We start from the raw sequence: 22,754 nt of genomic DNA on the forward strand, positions 1-22,754 counted from the left end.
GGAGAAGAGAAGGCTCCAGGCAGACCTTATTGCAGCCTTCCAGTACTTAAAGGGGGCTTCTAAGAAAGATGAGGACAGACTTTTTAGCAGGGCCTGTTGTAATAGGACAAGGCGTAATGGCTTTAAAGTAAAAGGGGGTAGATTTAGACTGGATAGAAGATCTAGGTAGAGAGAAGGAAGACATTTTTCACCATGAGGGTGGTGAAACACTGGCACGGGTTGTCCAGAGAGGTGGTAGATGCCCTCTCCATGGAAACATTCAAGGTCAGGTTGGACAGGGCTCTGAGCAACCTGATCTAGTTGAAGATGTCCCTGCTCACTGCAGGCGGGTTGCACTACATGACCTTAAAAGGTCTCTTCCAACCTAAACCATTCTATGATTCTATGAAAGTAGGTGGAAAAAAGGACTGGTCACTTGGGAGGACTATAGGAATGTTGGGATATGTAGGGATGCAACAGGGAAGGCCAATGCCCTCTTGGAACTAAATCTGGCAAAGGAAGTGAAGGAGAACAAGAAGGGCTTCTTCAAGTATATCAGTGGTAAAAGGAAGTCTAGGGAAAATGTGGGACCTTTGGTGAATGAAGTGGGAGCCCTGGTGACAGAGGAGGCAGAGAATGCAGAGATACTGAATGCCTTTTCCACTTCAGTCTTTGTTGCTAAGACTACTCCTCAGGAATCCCAGACCCTGGAGATAAGCGAAAAAGCCTGGAAGGAGGAAGATTCTCCACTGGTCAATGAGGTCTGAGTTAGAGATCATTTGGCTGAACTGAACACTCATAAAAATGAGATGCACCCACGAGTGCTGAGGGAGATGGCTGATGTTGTTGCAACACTTCTCTCCATCATTTTTGAAAAATCACAGAGAATGGGAGAGGTGCCTGAGGACTGGAGGAAAGCCAATGTCACCCCAGTCTTCAAAAAGGGCAAGAAGGAAGACCCGGGAAATTAGAGACTGGTCACAGCCTCACCTCCATCCCTGGGAAGGTGATGGAAGAGCTCCTGCTGGAGGCCATCTCTAGGCACATGGATGAAACAAAAATTATCAGGAGTAGTCAGCGTGGATTCACCATGGGGAGATCATGCTTGACCAATCTGATAGTCTTCTACGACGGAGTGACTAGCTGCATAAATGAAGGGAGAGCAGTGGATGTGGTTTACCTTGACTTCAGGAAGGCTTTTGACACTGTCTCTCATAACATCCTCACAGTGAAGCTCAGGAAGTATGGGTTGGATGAGTGGACTGTGAGATTGATCGAGAACTGGCTAAGCAACAGAGCTCAAAGGGTTGTGGTCAGCAGCAAAGAGCCCAGATGGAGGCCTGTAGCTAGTGGTGTTCCCCAGGGATCAGTACTGGGTCCAGTTTTGTTCAACAACTTCATCAGTGACCTAAATGAAGGTTTGGAATGTACCCTCAGCAAGTTTGCTGATGATACAAAACCGGGAGGAGTGGCTGATACACCAGGAGGCTGTGCTGCCATTCAACGGGATCTGGACAGACTGAAGAGTTGGGTGGAGGGGAACCTCATGAAATTTAAAAAGGACAAGTGTAGAGTTCTGCACCTGGGGAGGAACAACCCCATGCACCAGTACAGGTTAGGGGTTGACCTGCCAGAAAGCAGCTCCATGGAGGAGGACCTTGGAGTCCTGGTAGACAGTAAGTTATCCATGGGACAGCAACGTGCCCTCGTGGCCAAGAGGGCCAATGGTATCCTGGGGTGCATTAAGAAGAAAGAGTGTTACCAGCAGGTCAAGAGAGGTTATCCTCCTGCTCTACTCTGTGCTGGTGAGGCCTCATCTGGAGTATTGTGTCCAGTTCTGGGCTCCCCAGTTCAAGAGACACAGGGAACTTTTGGAGAGAGTCCAACGGAGGGCTACGAGGATGATTGAGGGACTGGAACATCTCTCCTATGAGGAAAGGCTGACAGACCTGGGGCTGTTTAGTCTGGAGAAGAGAAGGCTGAGAGGGGACCTTACCAATGTCTACAGATCTCTGAAGGGTGGCTGCCAGGACGATGGAGCCAGTCTCTTTTCAGTAGTGCCCAGTGATAGGACGAGGGGCAATGGGCACAAACTGCAGCACAGGAAGTTCCACCTCAACATGAGGAAAAACTTCTTTACTGTGAGGGTGATGGAGCACTGGAGCAGGCTGCCCAGAGAGGTTGTGGAGTCTCCTTCTCTGGAGACCTTCAAAACCCGACTGGACCTGCCCTAAGTGACCCTGCTTTGGCAGGGGGTTTGGACCAGATGATATTCAGAGGTCCCTTCCAACCCCTACCATTCTGTGATTCTGTGACAGTAGACTACACGCGTGCTTTATAGAAATCATTCCCTCACAGAGGTTTATATGATCTCCAAACCTGCAGTTCTAACTTGCTATGTACTCATTCAGTCTGGTTGCATTATGCACAGCTCTTAACCACCAAGAGAAAGTTTAGGATCACTTTGCTGCATGGTTTGATCTGTAACAACTACTTCCTCTTAATTAATTTCTTAACTTACACTTTATTTTTGGCTAATGATGCATAACTTAACCTCTACTTCATCCCCAAAATCTTTTCTTTCAGACAGCATAGATCTATGCTCTTCAGCATATCCTAACTTTTGTCAGCTTTTTCACATTTTCCGCTTTTTGCCTGTCTGACACATGCTAACAGAGGTCACTTGGTAGTTTACACCTTTAACCCAATGCAGACTGCAAGAAACTGAACGGTATTCTTCGTCCTCAGAAAGTGTACCACTAACATCATCATCAGCAACTGCCCTTCACAAATCTCCAAGCCAGTTGAAGTCTCTTCTGCTAACACCTTTTACAGCCTAGAAAAATCCTCCATCAGCACTACCATCTGCTGCTTCCTCACCTTTAGTCTCGTGTCACTATTTCTGTGTTGACTAGTGTTACACAGAGATAACCTCATTATGTAATACTCGGACTGATTGAAAATAGCAAATGAGAAGATAAATCTTCTCCCTAATGTTTTGTAGCACTCCAACACTTTCCTGTCTATTTCCCCACTTTTTCCATTTTCTTGTCAGATGGGGCTCCGTGTAATAATTCAAATATTGGAAGAAATTAAATTTCTGTTCAGCTATAGCCTAGCCATCCAGAGAACTACCTCTAAACTTAATGTCAACTTGTACTTGTTTTTCTACTGCTTATATCCAATTAAAACACTCCAAAGTTTTACAATACACAAACATTCATAGGGGAAGACAAGTTTTAGAACTATGTATTTTCTTGTTCAATTACGATTATCCATACTGTTTGGCCAATTTTCATTCCTAACAGTGTGCTTACAGGGCAAAGTATTAGTGTTTATTTTCACTACAGGAGAACCTTCTGTTTCTCCATGACACTGCTAATTGTTTGCAACTCTTGTAACTTCTTGAACACAATCATTCATTACTGCAAAAATGTAAATAATTTGCTCTGTTCACTGATCTCTACTTTGCCTTAACAAAAAAGATTCACAGGTTTTGCACGATCTAAACTTGTTGCATGCTGAACATGCATATCTGCAATGTATGGAAAATTTTACTTGCATGCTCTCCAGCAAGATGTTTTTAGAAAAAATTAATAGTGTCATCGTCTTGTTATAGTTCAATCTAGTTATTATAGGTAAATAGCAGCATCTTCCAAACATGACTAAATACTGTAGTGAAACTGTATAGTTCACAGAATCACTAAGGTTGGAAAGGACCTTTGAGAACATCAAGTCCAACCATCAACCCAACACCACCATGCCCACTAAACCATATCCTGAAGTGCCACGTCCACAGGTTTTTTTGAACACTTCCAGTGATGGCGGCTCCACCACCTCCCTGGGCAGCCTGTTCCAGTGCTTGACCACTCTCTCAGTAAAGAATTTTTTCCTAATATCTAGTCTAAGCCTCCCCTGGCCATTTCCTCTTGGAAAGGCCATTTCCTCTTGTTCTATCACTGGTTACTTAGGAGAAGAGACCAACACCCTCGTCGCCACAACCCCCTTTCAGGTAGCTGTAGAGAGCAATAAGGTCTCCCCCTCGGTCTCCTCTTCTCCAGACTGAACAACCCCAGCTCCCTCATATACACCTCATAAGACTTGTTCTCCGGACCTCTCACCAGCTTCGTTGCCCTTCTCTGAACATGCTCCAGCACCTCAATGTCCTTCTTGTAGTGAGGGGCTCAAAACTGAACACAGGATTCAAGGTGTGGCCTCGCCAGTGCCGAGTAGAGGGGTACAATCACTTCCCTACTCCTGCTGGCCACACTATTCCACTTTTTGTCTATGCCATTCTTGATGGAATACCACTGTCCTATAAAGAGTGTCAACAGTGCTGCAAAAATGATAACAGAAATGGCGGACAAGACCTATTTGGACAAAAGAGAAAAAACTCCTATATGAAAGTTTCCTTCAAAATGGGTATTTGTTTCTACACCTTCTGTATTTGATAACACTCATTTATAAACTGGATGATAAAACTGCATTAACTTGAAGAGAATGCAGAAACATTTCCCAATAACAACGTCCAATTTTTTCTGGTTGAATATGGGAAAAAGCCTTTTGTTTTGCTTTCTAACTATTGAGAAATTAACATTTGTTAGCATTCAATTGATCATCCATGTGACCATGAGTACTTCTGAGACTATCACATGTATGATTCAGTCTGTTATTTGCAGCTATTACACAGCTCAGCCAGTGGGATGGGATCAGCCTCTAGAACAGAATTATAGGCACAGCTTTCTTTTAGTTTAGGAGTGCAAGTGGACAGGGTTGTAGCTACCTGCAAACAGGAGAGTGATGGTTAGAGTGCTCACTTGGAGCACAGAGACAGTTATTAATCTTTCCTTTTCCTGAGGAAACTTATCTGACATGCTCCAGAAAATAACCTGGTGATTCAGATATAGTCTAAGCTATTCTCTGTGATAGTGGCATCACCTGGTCATAATTCACTAGAAACCAGAGATGTTGTATTCTTCCCGCAGATTTACCTCACAATTAATAAGAGACCTATTCTGAAGAACAGTAGTATACTATGTTGATATACAGGATATATTTGTATAGTTTCATCATAGTCTTATTATTACAGTGCTGGATGCATTAATAAAAGTAATTAAAAAAAGAATATAAAACTATTAAAGACATCTTTCAATTGTTCACAAAGCTAGCAATTCGTCAGACTTCTTATGTCCATAGAGTGTGGGTGCTTTGGTTGTTTGTTGCCTTTAAATACAGAAAAGCTGAAATAATATCAATGGGTCTAATAACCTGTGGCTTTCCTGTCGGATGGAGGTAAAGACACAATTAAATCTCCATGAAGCCCTATCCACAAACTGAGGCTTCCATTGGAGTGAAAAGGATGTGAAATATTTTTACAAAATATCAGATTGCCTTTCATTCAGAAAGCCTGGGACCACTGCGTGGAGTAAAGTCAAACTGCAGCATTTGAGCCACACGTAGCTTCCAAGTAGTTCAAATTCCACTCCCACTCTAGGACTACATTACATGATCAAGTCTGTGCTGATACGGAGGCTGCCAGGAATAAAACAGGGGCTTACAAGCCCTTGTGCATACTACAGATGACTTTGCTGGGTCATCTTGGACACAACTGCATATCCACTACGGGTATCCTTGGTCTTAATAGGAGCCTGATTTTTTTTTCCCCTCATTGAATCTCATACTGCAATTACAAAGACCTTTGTTCATCACAAAATATGTTCTTAATGGGAGAAAAAGGTACAATATAAAGTAGAAGGGAAATGCAAGTCTCAAAATTTCCAAGATAATGTCCAATAAGTCTTAGGAAAAGCTTCTAGGAAGGTAGGTGGGCCCCTTTACGGCACAGATGGACAATTCAGTGATTGTCATCTACTTGTAAATCATGGGGGTGCAACAGATCTCTCTATGGGACTGAATTGTTCATGAGATTGGTAGTTGGGTATTTGAGTTTTTTTCCCTTTCTAGTTCAGTAGTTCAATTCTATCAACAGCATCTAACAGGCAATAACTTTAGGGACACAGCACAAATGAAATGGGATCTTTTGCTTATGTTGCTTTTGGTTTGGGGTTTAGGTTTTTTGGGGGTTTGGGTTTTTTTTGAAACTCATGGTAGAAATCTCAATCACAATGGTTATTCATGACAGTGATCACCATTGACCAAGTCTACCACAAAAAAAAAAAAAAAAAAAAAGAGGAAAAAAGAGACATCTTTCTTGCACTAACACTTCAGTATGTCTCCAATTTAAGGATTTCTTCACACAAAACTAAGTAGACGTAGGACAGTATAGACAATTTAAGATAACTAGTGCCTAAATTATTGTGTACAGTAATATAATGCTATATGAAAGTGTTACAGTTTCTTAACAGTTGAACAGGCACTGCTGAAGCAAAGAATGCAATTATATGAAAGTTATCACTCTTGTATGCAGGAATACAAAAAGTGTACCACGCACTACCGTTCAGATACACAGTTCTATTACTATTACTTAAGCCATCTTTCTGTCCTGTTCTGACTTTAAGACTATTCCACTGTTGTTTAACTCCAAATATTTATTCTTTAAGGTGGCATTCATATTTTTAAAGGAAGAAACATGTATTTTTTAAAATATTAAATTTTATTTGAAAATACTGTACATTTTACTTTTAATTGTTTTACAGTTCAAATTGTAAGGTGTGCTCTTTTTTGTTGAAGAATTTTAAAAGCAACTGATTTAAATATGCAAAATTATCTTGAGTTGTTCATACGTGAACTTAAAAGCCATGCAACACAGGAAAATTAAGTAATTATGCCTCCAAGTTATTTACTGCAATTAAGCTCATTTATCATATGCAAATTAGTGCAAACTGGTCTCATTAGTTACTAAATTACTCAATATGAGCTGAACAATGTAGCACTCCAGTTTGTAATGAAAAATCCCTGTAGAGGCAAGCAGTATCAATTAAGCTAATTTGCATATGCAAATATATTCTCTAACTTTCCCTTTTCTCTATATTTAGTTCTACATTTCCTGATAATTCCTGATTATATGAAGAATATGGGGTTACTGACCCTTTTCCACACCTTCTCAATGAAGTTCCAGAAAAAATCCAGGTGCCCTGAAAAAAATTATAATCTTCTTGCTAATTTTTACCAGTTTCATCCAAATTTTTGAATAGCAGGTACCAGCAGTACGATATTTTTACTGGACTTATTTAATAAACAAATATAAAATATATACACAGAAATGTAGAGCTGAAGGTATCTTTACTGAAGTCTATTTTTACTATACCACCACTTTTCAGAAGAAGAACGTAGAAGATAAAGCACACAACTTGGCAAAACAAAAATCTTCCCAAAAATTAATTACTGCATTGCCAATATCTATTGCCTCTCTATTCCACGTATTTCAACTGTTCATCATTCAGGTGATTTTACCTGGAAAATATTTAAAAGACGTCTTGCCCTGACATGAAGTTTCTGGTACAGTAGTGTTTGGGCATTCATGTTTTGTGGTGTCTTTTTTCGCACAAGCACACAATGGATAGTGTCTGGCTTCAAAGCTACTGTGGGAATCTCTTCAGCATGATATACAGTAATCGGTTGTGGCTTGGAAATGTATTGACATGACTAAGTGACACTACTTGCTTGCAGAATCAAGATGTAAAATATCACAGGATGCAGCTCCATTTCTGTTTTTGCAACATCACTATAAATAAACTATATCCACTTTTTTTAAACACACTGTATTATGCTTCTCATGTGTCTGTCAATAAATTTTGAAGTATCAAAATATTGGAAGGATTAGAGAGGCTCCTTAATTTCTGAGCTTACACTTAACCCAGTCTTCAAAATATTAATAGCAAAAGGCATTAAACAAACTAACTATTAATTCAGCTTCCTCAGATAGCAGACTCTGAAATCAAACACAGGTATTCCCAAGGTACCATCAAGGTTGTTTACTTCACTTACAAACAATACTTATTCACAATATTGCTTTGAAAATCATTACTAGGAGCAGCAGACTAAATGAGAACTTGTTAGAACTGTATTCCACCACAGAATCTGTCCGATTGTTGTTTTAAAAATCATTTTGTCTTCTGGAGATTATCTTTCTACCTATAGGAACACAAGGCAGTACCTTGCGGTCCATTCAGATCTGTTAAAAGTAGTGCATCTGAATGCACCTAGACTTTCCCGCCAAGTGTTGATTACAAGATTTTAAGATGTCATGATAAACTTGCCACCATTATTAATTAATTTTGTCCTCTATCCATCATCAACACTCTATTCTCTTTTAAATGTCACAGTGGAATTTTATATTATCAATTGAGAGATTAATGGGAGTAATTTGGTAAAAGCACCACCCTCTCTGAAAAAGCCACACCTCAACAGGTATTCAATACGACGCCGATTGTAATTTTGACTGAAAATCCTATAGGTACAAGTGCAATACAGGTCTTTTTTATTAGTACTATGATAAAGTTATAGCCTGAAAACACCTTAATTTATCACATATAGGTACAAAAAAGAAAAAAACACAAGAGGACTCTAGCTTGAATAAGTAATAAAATCACTAACCGTTTTAATATGCAGTAAGTGAAAAACTCAAATGTCAAGTAGTTTTCAAAGTGGCCAACCTAGGTTTTTTCATTTTCATTCATAAAGGGTCATACCTAATACCTAAGGAGTGTATATAAATCAGTCACAATGAGGTTTTATCTAGATATTTGTTATAATTCATATTGTAAAAAACATAGCTTTAGGATATACAGCACATGTTTACATATTCAAAACACCACACCGACAAATTACATAAACTGAAATATCACAAAACTGCTATTTCTTCATTTTTGCTACACTTATGAGACAGCATAACAGTGTTTCTGTCTAACATGCAAACACAGCAGTGTAGATAGTTGTGCAGATATCTTTGATACGGTAACTGTAACACAAGCATTTGCTTACAGAATCAAAAACTTGACCTAGACCTCTGCCAAGGGTGTACAGCTATGTAAATCACTTCATTCATGATTTTTGTTCCAAAGAGAAATTCATTCTACTAGTTAATTCCATGTTTTCACGTTGTCCTAAAATTATCTTTGTTGCTATTCTGCATTTAGTTTCTTTATAAAGATGTGAAAAATCTGACATTATCCATAGTGCTTTCGAATGCCACAGCTGAGTTACTACAGAGAGATAGCTCTCAATCATTTCAAATTAAGTGGAATATTTCTCATGATAATATCCTAATTTACCTCTTTCATACCTCTCAAAAGATAATACACCAAGCAATATATTTGCACTGAGAAGCTGTGTACATTGCTAAATAAGAGCAGTTATTCAGTGCCGCACTTAGAAAAAGACTACGTGGTTTTTATTTCCATAGTGCTGGGGTTTTGCCTTGCTGACAAAACACATCACATGTTGTTCCTAACTGCTTCTGCTCCACGTTTGATTACTGCAACCTAAGGATAGTCGTAGTAACCCTAACAAAACAAAGCATGCATGAGAACGTTTCCATCAGGTCATTGTTTTTCAGTTTAATCTTCCTGGAATATAATGACTTGTACAGTGTGACTAAATTCTTTGACAAATATCAGATTAGTTTTTATCTCACAGCTAAGGAGACCTAAGAGGCATACCACTGTTCTTTTTTTTTTTTTTTTTTCTCTCGTTGCAGATTGTTGCAAATTTGTGATATATAACTGTGACAACTGGGATATCAGGGAGGAAAGCAATGCTCAGAAAACCAAAGCGGGGGGGTCGGCGGGGGGGGGGGTAACCCTAGATCTATACGTGCGATAAAGCAAATCAAATCACCAACGCAAAATACTGTTTTGTGCACACATACACACAAATACATAAATGCATTCTGCGAGCAAACAGCTACTTCACAGTTCTAAACAACAAAATTTTGTGATTCAGCTAAATAATACTTGCCCTCCCTCTCATTAACACTCTCGCAATCACAGGCTTGCTAAAAAGAAGGAAATGAGAGCTTTAAAAAAAAATAATCTCATTAATATAAGTGCTGACAACAATACTATTCAAATTATTGGCAGAAATATGACTAGCTAGTTATTTTGATTTTTCTTGGAAAAGCCATTTTTTTACCTGTAAAATATGACTTCCCAAATGTGATTCAAATACTTCAATGGCAAGGGCACTGGGACTTCTCCTGCGCTGGGCACCTATAACTGAATAAAAAACAGTTATGTTGCAAGGTCTGCACATTCATTTCTAATGTACCCCTGATCACACCACTTGACATTAATTATTTAAACATGTTTCGCATTTTATACACCAGTGCTAATTTCAAATTTGCTTTGCATATAGTAAATAAAATTGGTACATTCAGTGACTCAAATTTGAAGTATAAAATAATATTTTTTTAAAAAAATTGACTTAAAATCAATTAAAACGTCCAAGAACTCTGGAAATGAATCTTTTATTCAAATATATCCCAAGTCCCCATAGAAGGGTTTTTTGTACACCGTGATGACAGCATGCAGAATTTAGTGAAAAATACTATCGAAAAAGAGGCAACACATAATGTAAATGTTTTGAAATGTGCAGATCAGAAATAAATATTACTCAGGAATTAGGAAGACATGAGAGATTTATCTGAAAATGTTATTAATCTTATTTGAAACTGAAGTTAAGTAAATACAACATGAAAAAGTCAACATTTGTAAACACATCTGAGCTACTGAAGTTATTGCTAAGCACAGGGAAATACTGTAGTATCCCAGATACCCATGTTAGTTGCTGGAATAGGTACTTGAAACTTCAGCTCCTACATTTAAATTATAAAGTTGAAAAGTGAATAATAGGCAGTTATGTTTCAAAGGCAGTAGCGACTACAAAAAAGGCAGAGAAATCACAAAACTAGTTTTTGTTTTAACTCTCTATGCCAGGAGCACAAAGCCAGCAATGGAGTCTGAGTATAACCAAATGTAGGCATCTACTGCAAGCTGAGATTTCTTCTTAGGTCTAGGCTGTCTTTGCCACATGACCAGAGAAAGCTAGAGCACGGAGAAGAGTGCACAGGGCTGCAAGAACCTTCCCCTCCTTTCCTGTCTTAGTGCCCAAGCCAGGCATGTCCATAGCAGAGAGAAGAGGCAAAGTTCATTCTGCAGGCTTTTGAAGTGTGTACAAAAACATTTACATCCAAAGACTAAAGAGTCTAATGCCTCTGGAACCATCACCACACTAGTGCAGCTTTACCTATTGCTCTCTTTACAATGCACGATAAAAAAACCGAAATACTAAGGATCCACTAAAACAAGCAGAATGGATGACTGCCATTACTGAACAGGCTAATTTAACACCAATGAAAACGAAATACAGAGCAACAATTTCTTAGTCTTCTATGATACCGGCTGCCAAACATGATATCAGTGAGAAAAGATAAATGCCAAGTAATGATAGTCATATTGACCTAAAAATGTAATATCATTCCTTACTGACGGTTCGTGTAATTTCCTTGCAGGAAATTCTAAGCTATTTATACTGGGCAAACAGGTGTCTTCATAGCTAATAGATTCAGGCAATAGCTCATAATTACAAATGGTGACTGCTGTAGAGCCAGTATTTTCTAAGTCCTTTTTTCTCTGAAGGTATTCAAGGACATAGGTGCTAATAACTTAAGAGAAAAGTCTTCTTCAAGACTTCTGCTTTACACTGTAACTGAAGTTGGTAATAGATCAACTGCTATACTTGTGTGGGTTTTTTAACTTCAGTTAGTATAGTGACTGACCAGACATGTCAGCATAATATTATTCTTTTAAAAGTTTTAGGTACTCAGTCTTACTTTTCTATATCAGCCTTCTGATTCTGAACATTTTGCTTCTCTTTGCATTGTCTCATCTTTTCTATAGCTGTAGTGATGCCTACTGTAAACAGCAATGCTTCTTTAATGAAAAAAAAATAAAAGCACATTAAATTTTCTAGCAACTTAAGACTCCTTTAACTTTCCTTTTTGCAGACACACTTAAAGATGATCCTTCTTTTCTCCTTACTCTGCCTCCAGATATGTTACCAAACACTTGCTTAAACTGGAGTTGTACCTGTATTTCTGAGAGAAACATTAGCTTTAGTTGTGGGACTAATCAAAATTTATAGCACTGTAAAGATTATCAGTATTCCCGTTACGATTGCCATCAGTTAGCACTGTGCTTTGTATGGTCATTTAATTTATAATCTACCAGAAACAGAAAGGAAATTCACAGTTTTGGCCTGCTAGGCATTGCTTCATAGTACTCTCCCTAAGAGCATTGCAAAAAGCAAAAAACCCTGAAAAACCGCAAAACCTCCCTGAAATCACAGAATCACTAATGTTGGAAAAGACCTTTAAGATCATCAAGTCCTTTAGGTCCATTCATTCTTCCATCTAGACTGTGTTATATCTTCCACACATTGTCTGAACACATCACCATTCGGAATTTGCCTTCCAAAACTCTTCCTTTACAATCCTCTAGCATTTTAAAGTGTATCCATTACATATTGAATCCAGTTCCATGATGTTAACTGTTAATGACAGGTTGTTTAGCATGTGGGTATCACAACTTGAATAAAGTGCATGAAGACAGTGCAACACTTTTTAAAACAGTATCTTTAACTCTATATGATATTTACAGGCAAGTCATCAGTTCTTCCCACTTGGGACACTCTCAGTTCTATAACTCAAATGAAAACACGTTGGTCAGTAAGTTAACTAGAAAACATGAGCGGGATAGATCTTAGCTTTAAAATTTGTCAATTAAATCCTCTACTGATGCGTGCATCCTTGTGTCTGGTATACATGTAGACAAACATCTTGTAGTACTCCCTGCTATTCAGTTCACTGACACGTTTATAGCAGTAGAACTCTTGGATTTGTGTCTTGCACTTAACGCAGGTGATGTGGGGTTGTAATGACAGTTCCTAATTTTACAACCAGCATAAATATGTTACGCAGAAAACCATTATGTCTCTGGTAGCCATAGTGAGACTCTTCTTTGGTAAGTGAATAGATGTTAAATATGCAATTTCTGTATTTCATTCATTTGCCTAACTATCATTCTTCACATTTTGAGGAATGAGACAAGAATACTGAGATAAATACAGAACAAGGGAAACAAACTTAGTTTATTTGATCTTCTGACTTCATTGCCTCATTATTTTACTTGGGCTTTCAAGGTTTTTTGATCCCTATTTGCATCAGAAGAAATATACTATTTGGGGTATACAAATGCATACCACATTGATACTTTTCAAAAGCAATCTCAGTCCAATCACAGCACAAAGCCTCTTATTTGTACTGAATGGATTGTTGGCATGACAATAGATGAACGGAAGACACAGAAAACAGCTGGATTAAAAAGCAGGCCACGGTCTTATTTTACCCCCAAATTTCAAAACGTAAACTAGAAATACTAAACTGGCTTCCATCACACAAGCCACAGCCAGTCATCTCTGAATCTCTCACCCTGTGGATGGAACCATCAGCAGCCACAGCTCAGCTGCCCACAGAAATCTTGGAAAGCAAGGGATTTAGGATTTATATCACAACATCTGTAAATCAAAGTTGCTCAACAACCTTTGCAGACCTAAAGATGTGGATGCACACATTTTTTAAAAATATGGATACTGTTTTAAATGCAGACTCTTTACAGAAACAAAATACTGCATGCATGAAATAAATTTCTTCTTTTGAGTAACAGGAAGTAGGGGAAATTAGGATGTGGAGAAGGCTAAAGCATGTGTACCAAACTGCAACAGGAGTCACAAAGGGAACAAGTTCCAAATGCAGGTGAAACTCTTCTTCCAAGCTTCTCCTGTTTTAGTGGTATGAACAAATATCTCTAAACAGGCTTTTTCACATGTGGTCGTATTTTGTACCACCTACATTTAATTGACAAAGTTTAAGGTTTGAATGCACAATTCTTGTGGTTAATCAAAAAGTTGACTGAACCAATATTTGTATTAAATATTGACTGTTAATAGTGACAAGAAGATAGAAAGATTGTTTTCACACATGCACTTTGTAGTGCTGGAGCAGAAGAATCTGTCTATTAAAATATTTTACTTTCCATAGCATTAGACCATGACTTTTACTATCCAGACTGACATGTCTACTCCTGGCATAGGATTATTCCATAACAAGCTATTAACAAGGAAAAAATTCTAACTGCTCACTAATTCCTCTTTAAATTTCCTCCCTCAATGACTAATCTGTCTATGCATGAGGTGAAGGAAGAACCACATCCCTTTCAGTGTGTCTTGGGGGCAGTCTAAGCATGCTTAATGCAATCTCAAGAGCATTCACAATTGTGCTAGGAAGAGTGGGAAACTATGGAAAAGAAAAATGTAGACTGCCTAACAAAGATTTCCATGCATCCTGAAGAGAGAGGATTTCCTCTTAAACTCACTTCTAAGCTACTGGAGCACAGAATGACCAAAGACTGATGTTCACTGTGACTTTCTACTACTGAAGACAGAGTTCTAATTAAGCAGAAGCAGTATTCCTTGAACACTAGGAGTGAAAGCACATATCACCAGCACAATAATCAGCTCCAAATAAAACACTTTTGTGAGACTTTGCATGCCATCTTTTGACATAAATTGGTTTTGTGGGAAGTCTGGTAAAATTCAGACGAAGAGTTTTTAAATTCTGTTGTTTCGCTAATAGTTTTAAAAACTAGTTTTTAAAACTATACTGCACTTTTTAATTAATTTTCCTGAACTATTATTTATGTATAAAGGCTTTTTCTCAATTAGCCTCAAAAATCCTTATTTTTGTATTTTATTTTTGTATTTCACTTCGTTGACTTTTCTGAGCAGCACCTTTCTGTATGCTTGGAAGCAGAGGTGGACATAGAGCCATCCTGCTACACCTTTTTAGATAATCTGTCTGAAGAATTACAAAAAACCAGAGCCCACGTTTCACTTTTTGGATCTTGAAGCACTCTAATTATGACTGCCAGTAAAGTCAGACTTTAATTATCAAAGCCTGAGCAGATCTACATAAATATCAAAGTTTATAAATACCCCACCAAAAAGAACATTATCAATTTTTTTAAAAAAAAATGTAACCATATCAGGCTAATTGCATAGAAGCTTCACATAGGTTTGGCTAGTATTTCTCCCCATAGGTATGAACAAAATACATTATAATTTCAGATGAGAAAGCATAGGAAGAAGAGTTGTCTGAATTGTCTCAGATGACTGTATGTGCAAAGCAGTTCACAGCATGAGTGTGGCTATAATCTTTTAAGTATTCTTTTCCAGAGTTTAACATTTTTTGTTTCAAAGTAGAAAAAAGGTCTATAGAAATTACAATACAATTTCTAATACATTTGCCTTGGTCTGAAGTAGATTTTACATGAAAATTTATCTTGTGTTATTTCTAGGAACAACCCTAAATGCTCACGAAAGAACAATGCAGGTGAATGTGATAATCAGGGTGGTTTTACAAATGGAGGTGAGATGTCATCTTAAAACCTTGCGGCTTTCCTAGGAGACATAAAAAGTAATTTGGAAATGCTTAAAAACTGTGTTTTAGAAAAGACAGGGACACTAACTGAGAGGTTAAACTAGAAGATGCAATGTCAGGGAAGGACAAAGCATAACCAATATTAGGCTTAGAAAGAGAGGTCAGTATTTATGTATGTTAACCCACAAAAGCTTTTTTTTAATGAATTCTTTTACTTCGTATTTAATTCCTTGTGATGGATATGTTTTTCCTCCATTGATTGTTCTTTGCTATCCCATTTATGACTGATTCCAAGTTTTGAAAGAAACCTCCAGCTAGAGTGAACTCCTCTGCCTAACACATATGTTGAGGACATAAGGCATAGATGATATGTATTCAGATGAATGATAGGCAACCAGCATGATGTAAGCAGAGATGTTGCCCTCTGATTTGGAAAGGGTATCCAAAGAAATGAAATGATGTCACCAGTCTACCTCATCATAAGCCATGCTAAGATCCAAAATTTAGGTCTCTCATCCACCTTCACAGATGGGAAGAAGAAATAAATCTCAGATGGAGTCGCAACACATGTGGAAAGGTATTTTATCTTGGTTTAGTAAAGCTATGGGAATCATTAATGCTGTGCCATTACCAACCAAGTATCACAGCAATAAAGTATCAGAACAAATTTGTCACAAAGGACTACATGTAAGATGCATAATGCAATATATGATAATCAACTTACAAAGCTAACAATGGCATTTCAAATCTACTTTTTGTGTACACAAATGCCTATTATTCTAAATGTCCATCTTCCAGTCACTGGTACAGAGCATGTATTAATTACTGGGGAATCCATGGTTGAGAAAGTAAACCAAAACTTTCTATGGAATAACTAAGTAGTTATCAAGAGTGTACTGGTTAATTAAAGAAACTGTTATGTAACGATAAAAGTGTGTTCTATCATTGCCAGTAGTTTATCTATGATGCTCCATCAGAAGCTCCAGGAATTAAAAGAATTTTTAGTAAAATTTGCTTTTCAAATTCAAGTTCCTTAATAGTTTTAAACTTTTTTTTAATACCTTTTTAGTTTCAGTAACTTAAAACTGAACAAATTAAAATGTTGTCAAAAAAAGCAGAAAGTACTATGTCACTTGGTAATTGGACTGGAATTAACAGATTTGAAGACACATCATATGTCCTCCCTTTAAAAAAGATTCAAAGTGAATGGAAAAAAGAAACTAGGTAAGTAGCTGTCTTAGCGTAAGTTTTCATCTATTTTATGAGCCTGTTCCTTTTCCTTTCCCAATTATTTTCATCTGGTTTATAGGTCTGCTCCTTCCCACAGGATTTGTTCTTTGGGGAGTGGGGGTAGGGTGGGTAGGAGGAGGCAACAAGATTTCTTAGGTCCTAAACGTCTCTTTATTCTTTTCTGAACTTCTTAAAATTAAAAACCCCAAGAATGAAAGTTAAACACACCTTAAAAATAAGTATTTTTGAGGTTTTCATGTTCTCTACTTGATAAGTCAGCTAAATTTTCTGTTTCTTAATTAGCACTTACTTGTACATTTTAAGAGTTTATATCAGAGATTTTTCTTTTCACTGTGAAGGATGAAGTCTTTGCTGTGCAAGAATTTCCAGTCATCTAAGCAAAGAGTTCTCCATCTGTGGCTGGGGAGGGAGCATTGGCCTTTCTCCCACACTGTAGTAGTTACTATAGGAACTATTGTGCCTCCTTCAAAAGGGCTACAGACAGGGTGATTAAAATTCTTCATGGGAGAACCCCCACTCTTCTCCTTGACAATGAAATTCTTCAGGGAGAGGGCTAAGCCTCTGGTTCAAGAATGGCAGCACCTGAGGGAGTGATGTGGCAGAGAGAATCACCACTGCTTTAAATTGAAGCACAGGGGAAAAAATACAAGGGACTGCACTCCTGCATTAATTTTCTTCCCCTCCCATCAAATACAGGAACATTGGCCAAAACTCCTGAGAAACAGGAGAAGGAGTAACTTCATGCAGCCTCCACCATTTAGAGGACAATGCAGAAAGTAAAGAACACAATTTCCATTAAAATCCATAACAGGAGAAGTAAAAGAACTGCACCACCCATAAAACAATTAAGGGTAAATATTAACATTCACTCTGGCCATTAGCTTCTCTGTAAGGCAGCAAAATGCACTGTGACATGGAAGAGAGGGACTATTGTCTCTGATACAACTGAATTAGAGCTACCTCCCAGAATCAAACTCGCTTTATACTGGTTATTTTACAGATATTTACAACACTGCCTTTTGCTCCCAAAAATCTAGGAGAAGAAAGAATTTACACAGAATGTAAGAATAACTACTGTGGTTTTAATAAAGACTGTTCACTTAAATTGCACTCTCACATATAGATAAATATAAGAAGCAGGTAACTCCACTTATTCTTCAACGGTATGACAATATTATTAGATGGCAGCAGTCTTAAAGAAGAGAGAAAAATGGCTTTACATTTCAGTCCAGAGAAGATAAGTCACAAGTGAGGGGCAATGTAAAAAGAAGCACAAAAATGTTTTGAAAACTGTCAGAAAATTAGATGGGATAGCTGAGAAAGCGTTGGTGGAGACAGCTGCAAGTAAAACATGCTTTAGGTATTAGTGAAACTTTAATAAAATTTGGTTCAATAATTAAAGTGAGATAGGAGCTTCCCAGGAAATCCAATTGCTGTAAAGAGATGGTAAATTAAGCCTACAGAAGTATGGAAGAGAGAGAGGCAAATTAGAGACAGATGTGTGAGACAAGGGAGAGGAACACACAAAGGTGGGGTGAATTGAGGACTTAAAAACTGAGGAATTTAGCAGCATTTTAGATAAACGTCTACCCTGCAAGATTTGGCGCTACCAGCGGAAAAATGCATAAACATTATGATAGCATGAAGAATCACAGAATCATTAAGGTTGGAAAGGACCTTTGAAATCATCAAGTCCAACCGTTAACCCAACACCACCATGCCCCTTAAACCATGTCCTGAAGCACCACATCCACATGTTTTTTGAACACTTCCAGTGACGGTGACTCCACCATCTCCCTGGGCAGCCTGTTCCAACGCTTGACCACTCTCTCGGTGAAGAAATTTTTCCTAATATCCAATCTAAACCTCCCCTGGCGCAACTTCAGGCCATTTCCTCTCATCCTATCGCTAGTTACTTCAGAGAAGAGACCAACACCCACACCACCACAGCCCCCTTTCAGGTAGCTGTAGAGAGCGATAAGGTCTCCTCAGCCTCCTCTTTTCCAGACTAAACAACCCCAGTTCCCTCAGCCACTCCTCGTACAACTTGTTCTCCAGATCCCTCACCAGCTTCATTGTCCTTCTTTGGACACGCTCCAGTAACTCAATGTCCTTCTTGTAGGGAAGGACCCAAAACTAAACACAGTATTCAAGGTGCGGCCTCACCAGTGCCGAGTACAGGGGGACGACCACTTCCCTACTCCTGCTGGCCATGCTGATACAAGTCAGGATACTGTTGGCATTCTTGGCCACCTGGGCACACTGCCGGCTCATGTTCAGCCAGCTGTCAACCAGCACCCCCAGGTCCCTTTCCGCTGGGCTGCTCTCCAGCCACTCCTCCCCAAGCCTGTAGTGTTGCATGGGGTTGTTGTGACCCAAGTGCAGGACCCAGCACTTGGCCTTCTTAAACCTCATACAGTTGATAGAAATTCCTTAAAATTCAGTTCCCCCCCGCAAATGAGTGAGATGTATGGACTACTTACTCAGATATAACAATAACACACTTATTGGAGTAATAGTTCTATTGTCTTATTTTTAAACTAGTATTAAAATTCCTCTGGGAAGAAAACTGCTGTCACCTCTTTCCAGCTTCAATGCTACAGAAATGGTTAGTGTCACTGATTCTGTTCTCAGGAGGAGGACAGGGTATTAACATCAAGTCAGAACAGTGTTATATAGTGTCAGACTATACTTGCTGGTAAAACTAAGAGGCCTACATCTGTTGCCTTGCTTTTTTTTCCAGTCTGATCCCAAAGGTTCATGTTATGACATTTGTAACATCTGCTACAAATGCGGAGGTAAGTCAGGCACAACCTTATTACTTCCAATCTAACGCTCCATCCATCCACAGGGCTTTCATATGCCACTAGTATGTCAAGGGGACCAAAAGCTGTTCGATCTACATGAAGCAAGGTATAATATATTTCTGAAAGTCAAGAAGGAGAAACCTTGCTTTGTTATGTCCCCCCTTTTTTTGTTGCCTTAAATCTTGGCGGTGTTATTTCAGGATCTTCTGTGAAAAAAACAGGCAAGCTGCTCCTCCTTAGAGCCAATACAATCGCCTTTTTATGCCTTAGACAGTGGTGTGTTGCAAATGTGCAAGCTGTGATACACATCCTCCCTGTTTTTACTAACACTGAAACACATCCAGCTTCCCCTAACTAGACCCTCCTATACAGAGGTTTGCTTTCTTGCATAGCCCTCTTTTCCTTCCTTACTTCCCCCTCTATTTTGTTTGGCTCACTGCATCATTTCATGGACAAACTTAATGTTTTTCATTGCGCAGTGGAAGAACGCAACTCCTGACAGACAAAAATTACGTATTTCATCTGTGGTAACAAAAAAGTAAACGAGTAAGGAGAACAAATAATAAGATGCTTCACAACTAGTATTCTTTCCATTAGCTTCTCATTACTATTGGTGGAGTAACAGATGTGGACTTTTATTGATATATCCACCGTACTTGAAGATTTAAATACTTAATTGTTACTGGCCTAAGATACTGTATGCTACGAGGGTTATGCTATCGCTGCCAGCTGTGATGCTAAGGCTAGGCATTTCACAACTGTCTGCACAGGAAGCCAACCATTCGCTATGTGGTTACAGCTGCCCACTGAATTTTCTTAAGAAATACATATAACCTCTTCTGACAGCAAGTAGAATGTAATTTTAGAAACTAACAGCTTTAGATGTTACTGAAGTAGGTAATACGATCAACATTTAGTATCAGACACCAAAAAGATGACAAATTTCACATTTGATACACTCATTTAAATTCCTAACAAGGGCTGTGGAACACTGTATGGTAGCAAAGGCGAAAGAAAACCCTGCACCTTATGATGTAAGCAGTTGTAGGTTTTGGTCACCTAGCATACTCATTTTTTCTGTCATACTATCACAGGCTAAGTAAAAGGAAGCTCCCCAGCTAAGAATAACATTGGAAAAGAACAGATCCCCTTATGTTAAGTGAACACTACAAATTTTTAAAATACATCAAACATTGCTACTGGCAAATATAGGAGTCACATTCACCACTGGAATACAAAATCCAGCTATGACATAACCAGATGACTATTGACTAATGCATAATTATCCTACCAAAGTAGGTGACATACAGAATTGAATCCAAGCGTAGAACTATTTAGAATTGTTTCTGGTTCTAAGGTGAATTTAGGGCATTACTGCTTTTACAGACTTGATTTTATGACTAGTGGTGCGTGTAGGTGGTGGATTTGTTTGTATGCTACATGCCTTTTTTCCTTTTTGTGATGCAGTCAGAAAAAGATATAATGAAGAGTCATAAATGAAGTGAGTCTGGGTAAAAGTTTGCAGTCAATCCATATTTTCAGGGAAGAAATCTGTATCAGATGCCAAAACTGAACTGTGTCATTAACTGAGGATTCTGGTAAGAACCAACTGTGCCGCTAGTCAATTATTTCTGCTTGTCTTCCAGCTGCTGCTTCTCTCTGTTCATAAGGGAGACTGTCCTATGCAACTATTCAGAATTTGGCGATTTCAAAAAATAACTGAAGAAATTTAAGATTACCAAGACCAGCTGTAGTAGGATTGTAACAAATACTTAAGATCTATTGCAACTGATTCTTAATTTTTCACTAGAAAAAAAAAAAATTAGACATTTTCACCAAGAAGTTTTACAAGAGCTAAAATAATATTTCAGAACTATTGAGGTCTGGAAAATGACCATGCATAAGCTACACCTGAAATCCCCAAGTCCTAATGAAGCAGTCTTCAAGGGAAGTGGTCATACACATCAGAATACTGGTTAAATCCTTACAACTGGGAATGGAACTGCTTGTTTTTAAAAGCACTGCTGCTTACAAAAAAAGTAATTGGTTGGTCCAAAGCCCCTGTAAGTAAAGCTAAAAAAAAAAAACTTTCCAGCACTTTGGACTGGGTTCTTAATATTAAAAAAAAAAAAGCATACTACCATTTTTAAGAGCCTGTTTCAGCAGACTTTAAGGAAATAATCTCTTGACAATCCAATGACTAGTAAGAAGAATAGCTTTTTACTTGAAATAGTGATACGGTCTTTAAATCTTTGCTAAGGTTAAAAGAATTCATACAGTTCATGATGAATAAGCTTGAAAATAGATTAGAAATAAGAAGTTAACATATTTTCAGTTATTATTATTAATGGCTCCAGCACACGACTGGTGTTTCCCCTTTTATATGAGGTAGGATCTTTTTAGTCATGTGAGAAAAGTGCAGTTTCCTTCACCTTTGGAGAGTGCCTACCAGGGAACTATAAAAAAAGTTTGATCAGAAGACAGCCAGAATAGTTATGGAAGTGAGAGCTTAGTAATTAGAAAATAGGAAGCGAATTCTCTACAGCCAAAGAGAACGTTGTGTGTAGGCACAACATTCACTTCAGCAGAGTTGCATTCATTAGCATCAGGAATTAATTTAGCTCAAGATTCTTTCTGCAGTGAGGGAAAATACTCCTTTTATTTGATTATTTCATAGCTAAGATTTACACCTGCTACCTGAAAAAGTCAAGCCTGGCCCACTGTAAGACAAGAAGTGTGGCATTCACAGTTCAAAATATAACTTGAACACCTTAACCATCAAAGTTCAGTGGGTTATTCTAGCCATATATTTTGGTATTCTTTAGCAAATGAACTTAAAGGCATCAGAATTCATTCCCCACACAGTACTTGAATCAGACATAGACACAGATGGTTACCTCAACTTTGGGGGCAAAGTTTTGTTTTGCAAGATAACACTTTAAGTCTTTAAATCAGCTCTTTCTCACTTTCTATGAGCACTGATAAATATATCCCCTCTTTTTTTTTTTCCTTAAGAGCTTTACAATTATGCTGATAATGTATTGCATTTCAATAGTTTCTCAACAATTACATTTTATTATACACCCACCAAACCTAAGGTAATACATGTATGCATTTGCTATGAAGAGAAATAATTTGCTTGTTACAACAGCTCAGTAGTCTGTGAGCTGAGATTTTACTGAAATAATGTCCTTGAAATTCTGTTCATATTTTGTTGCATTCCAACATCGCCTTTTAATTCTTATACATACTATTTCTTGTGA

The 22,754-nt window shown here is 38.1% G+C and overlaps 1 protein-coding gene across 6 annotated transcripts in view; it reads right to left on the reverse strand.

Moving 5' to 3' along the window:
• Positions 1-22,754, reverse strand: part of NPAS3 (neuronal PAS domain protein 3) — a gene marked incomplete at its 3' end in the record, with an annotated part of 626,985 nt that overhangs the window by 305,042 nt on the left and 299,189 nt on the right. For 4 of the 6 annotated variants that reach the window (XM_082000664.1, XM_082000662.1, XM_082000660.1 and 1 more), the window contains one exon: positions 10,072-10,154. In XM_082000664.1, the coding sequence (XP_081856790.1) occupies positions 10,072-10,154 (83 nt within the window). The remainder of the gene's footprint in view (positions 1-10,071; positions 10,155-22,754) is intronic. The other 2 variants (XM_082000663.1, XM_082000661.1) reach the window with 1 other exon arrangement.

This window comes from Phaethon aethereus (genome assembly GCF_964289735.1).
Source record: "Phaethon aethereus genome assembly, chromosome: 5".
NCBI lineage: Eukaryota > Metazoa > Chordata > Aves > Phaethontiformes > Phaethontidae > Phaethon > Phaethon aethereus.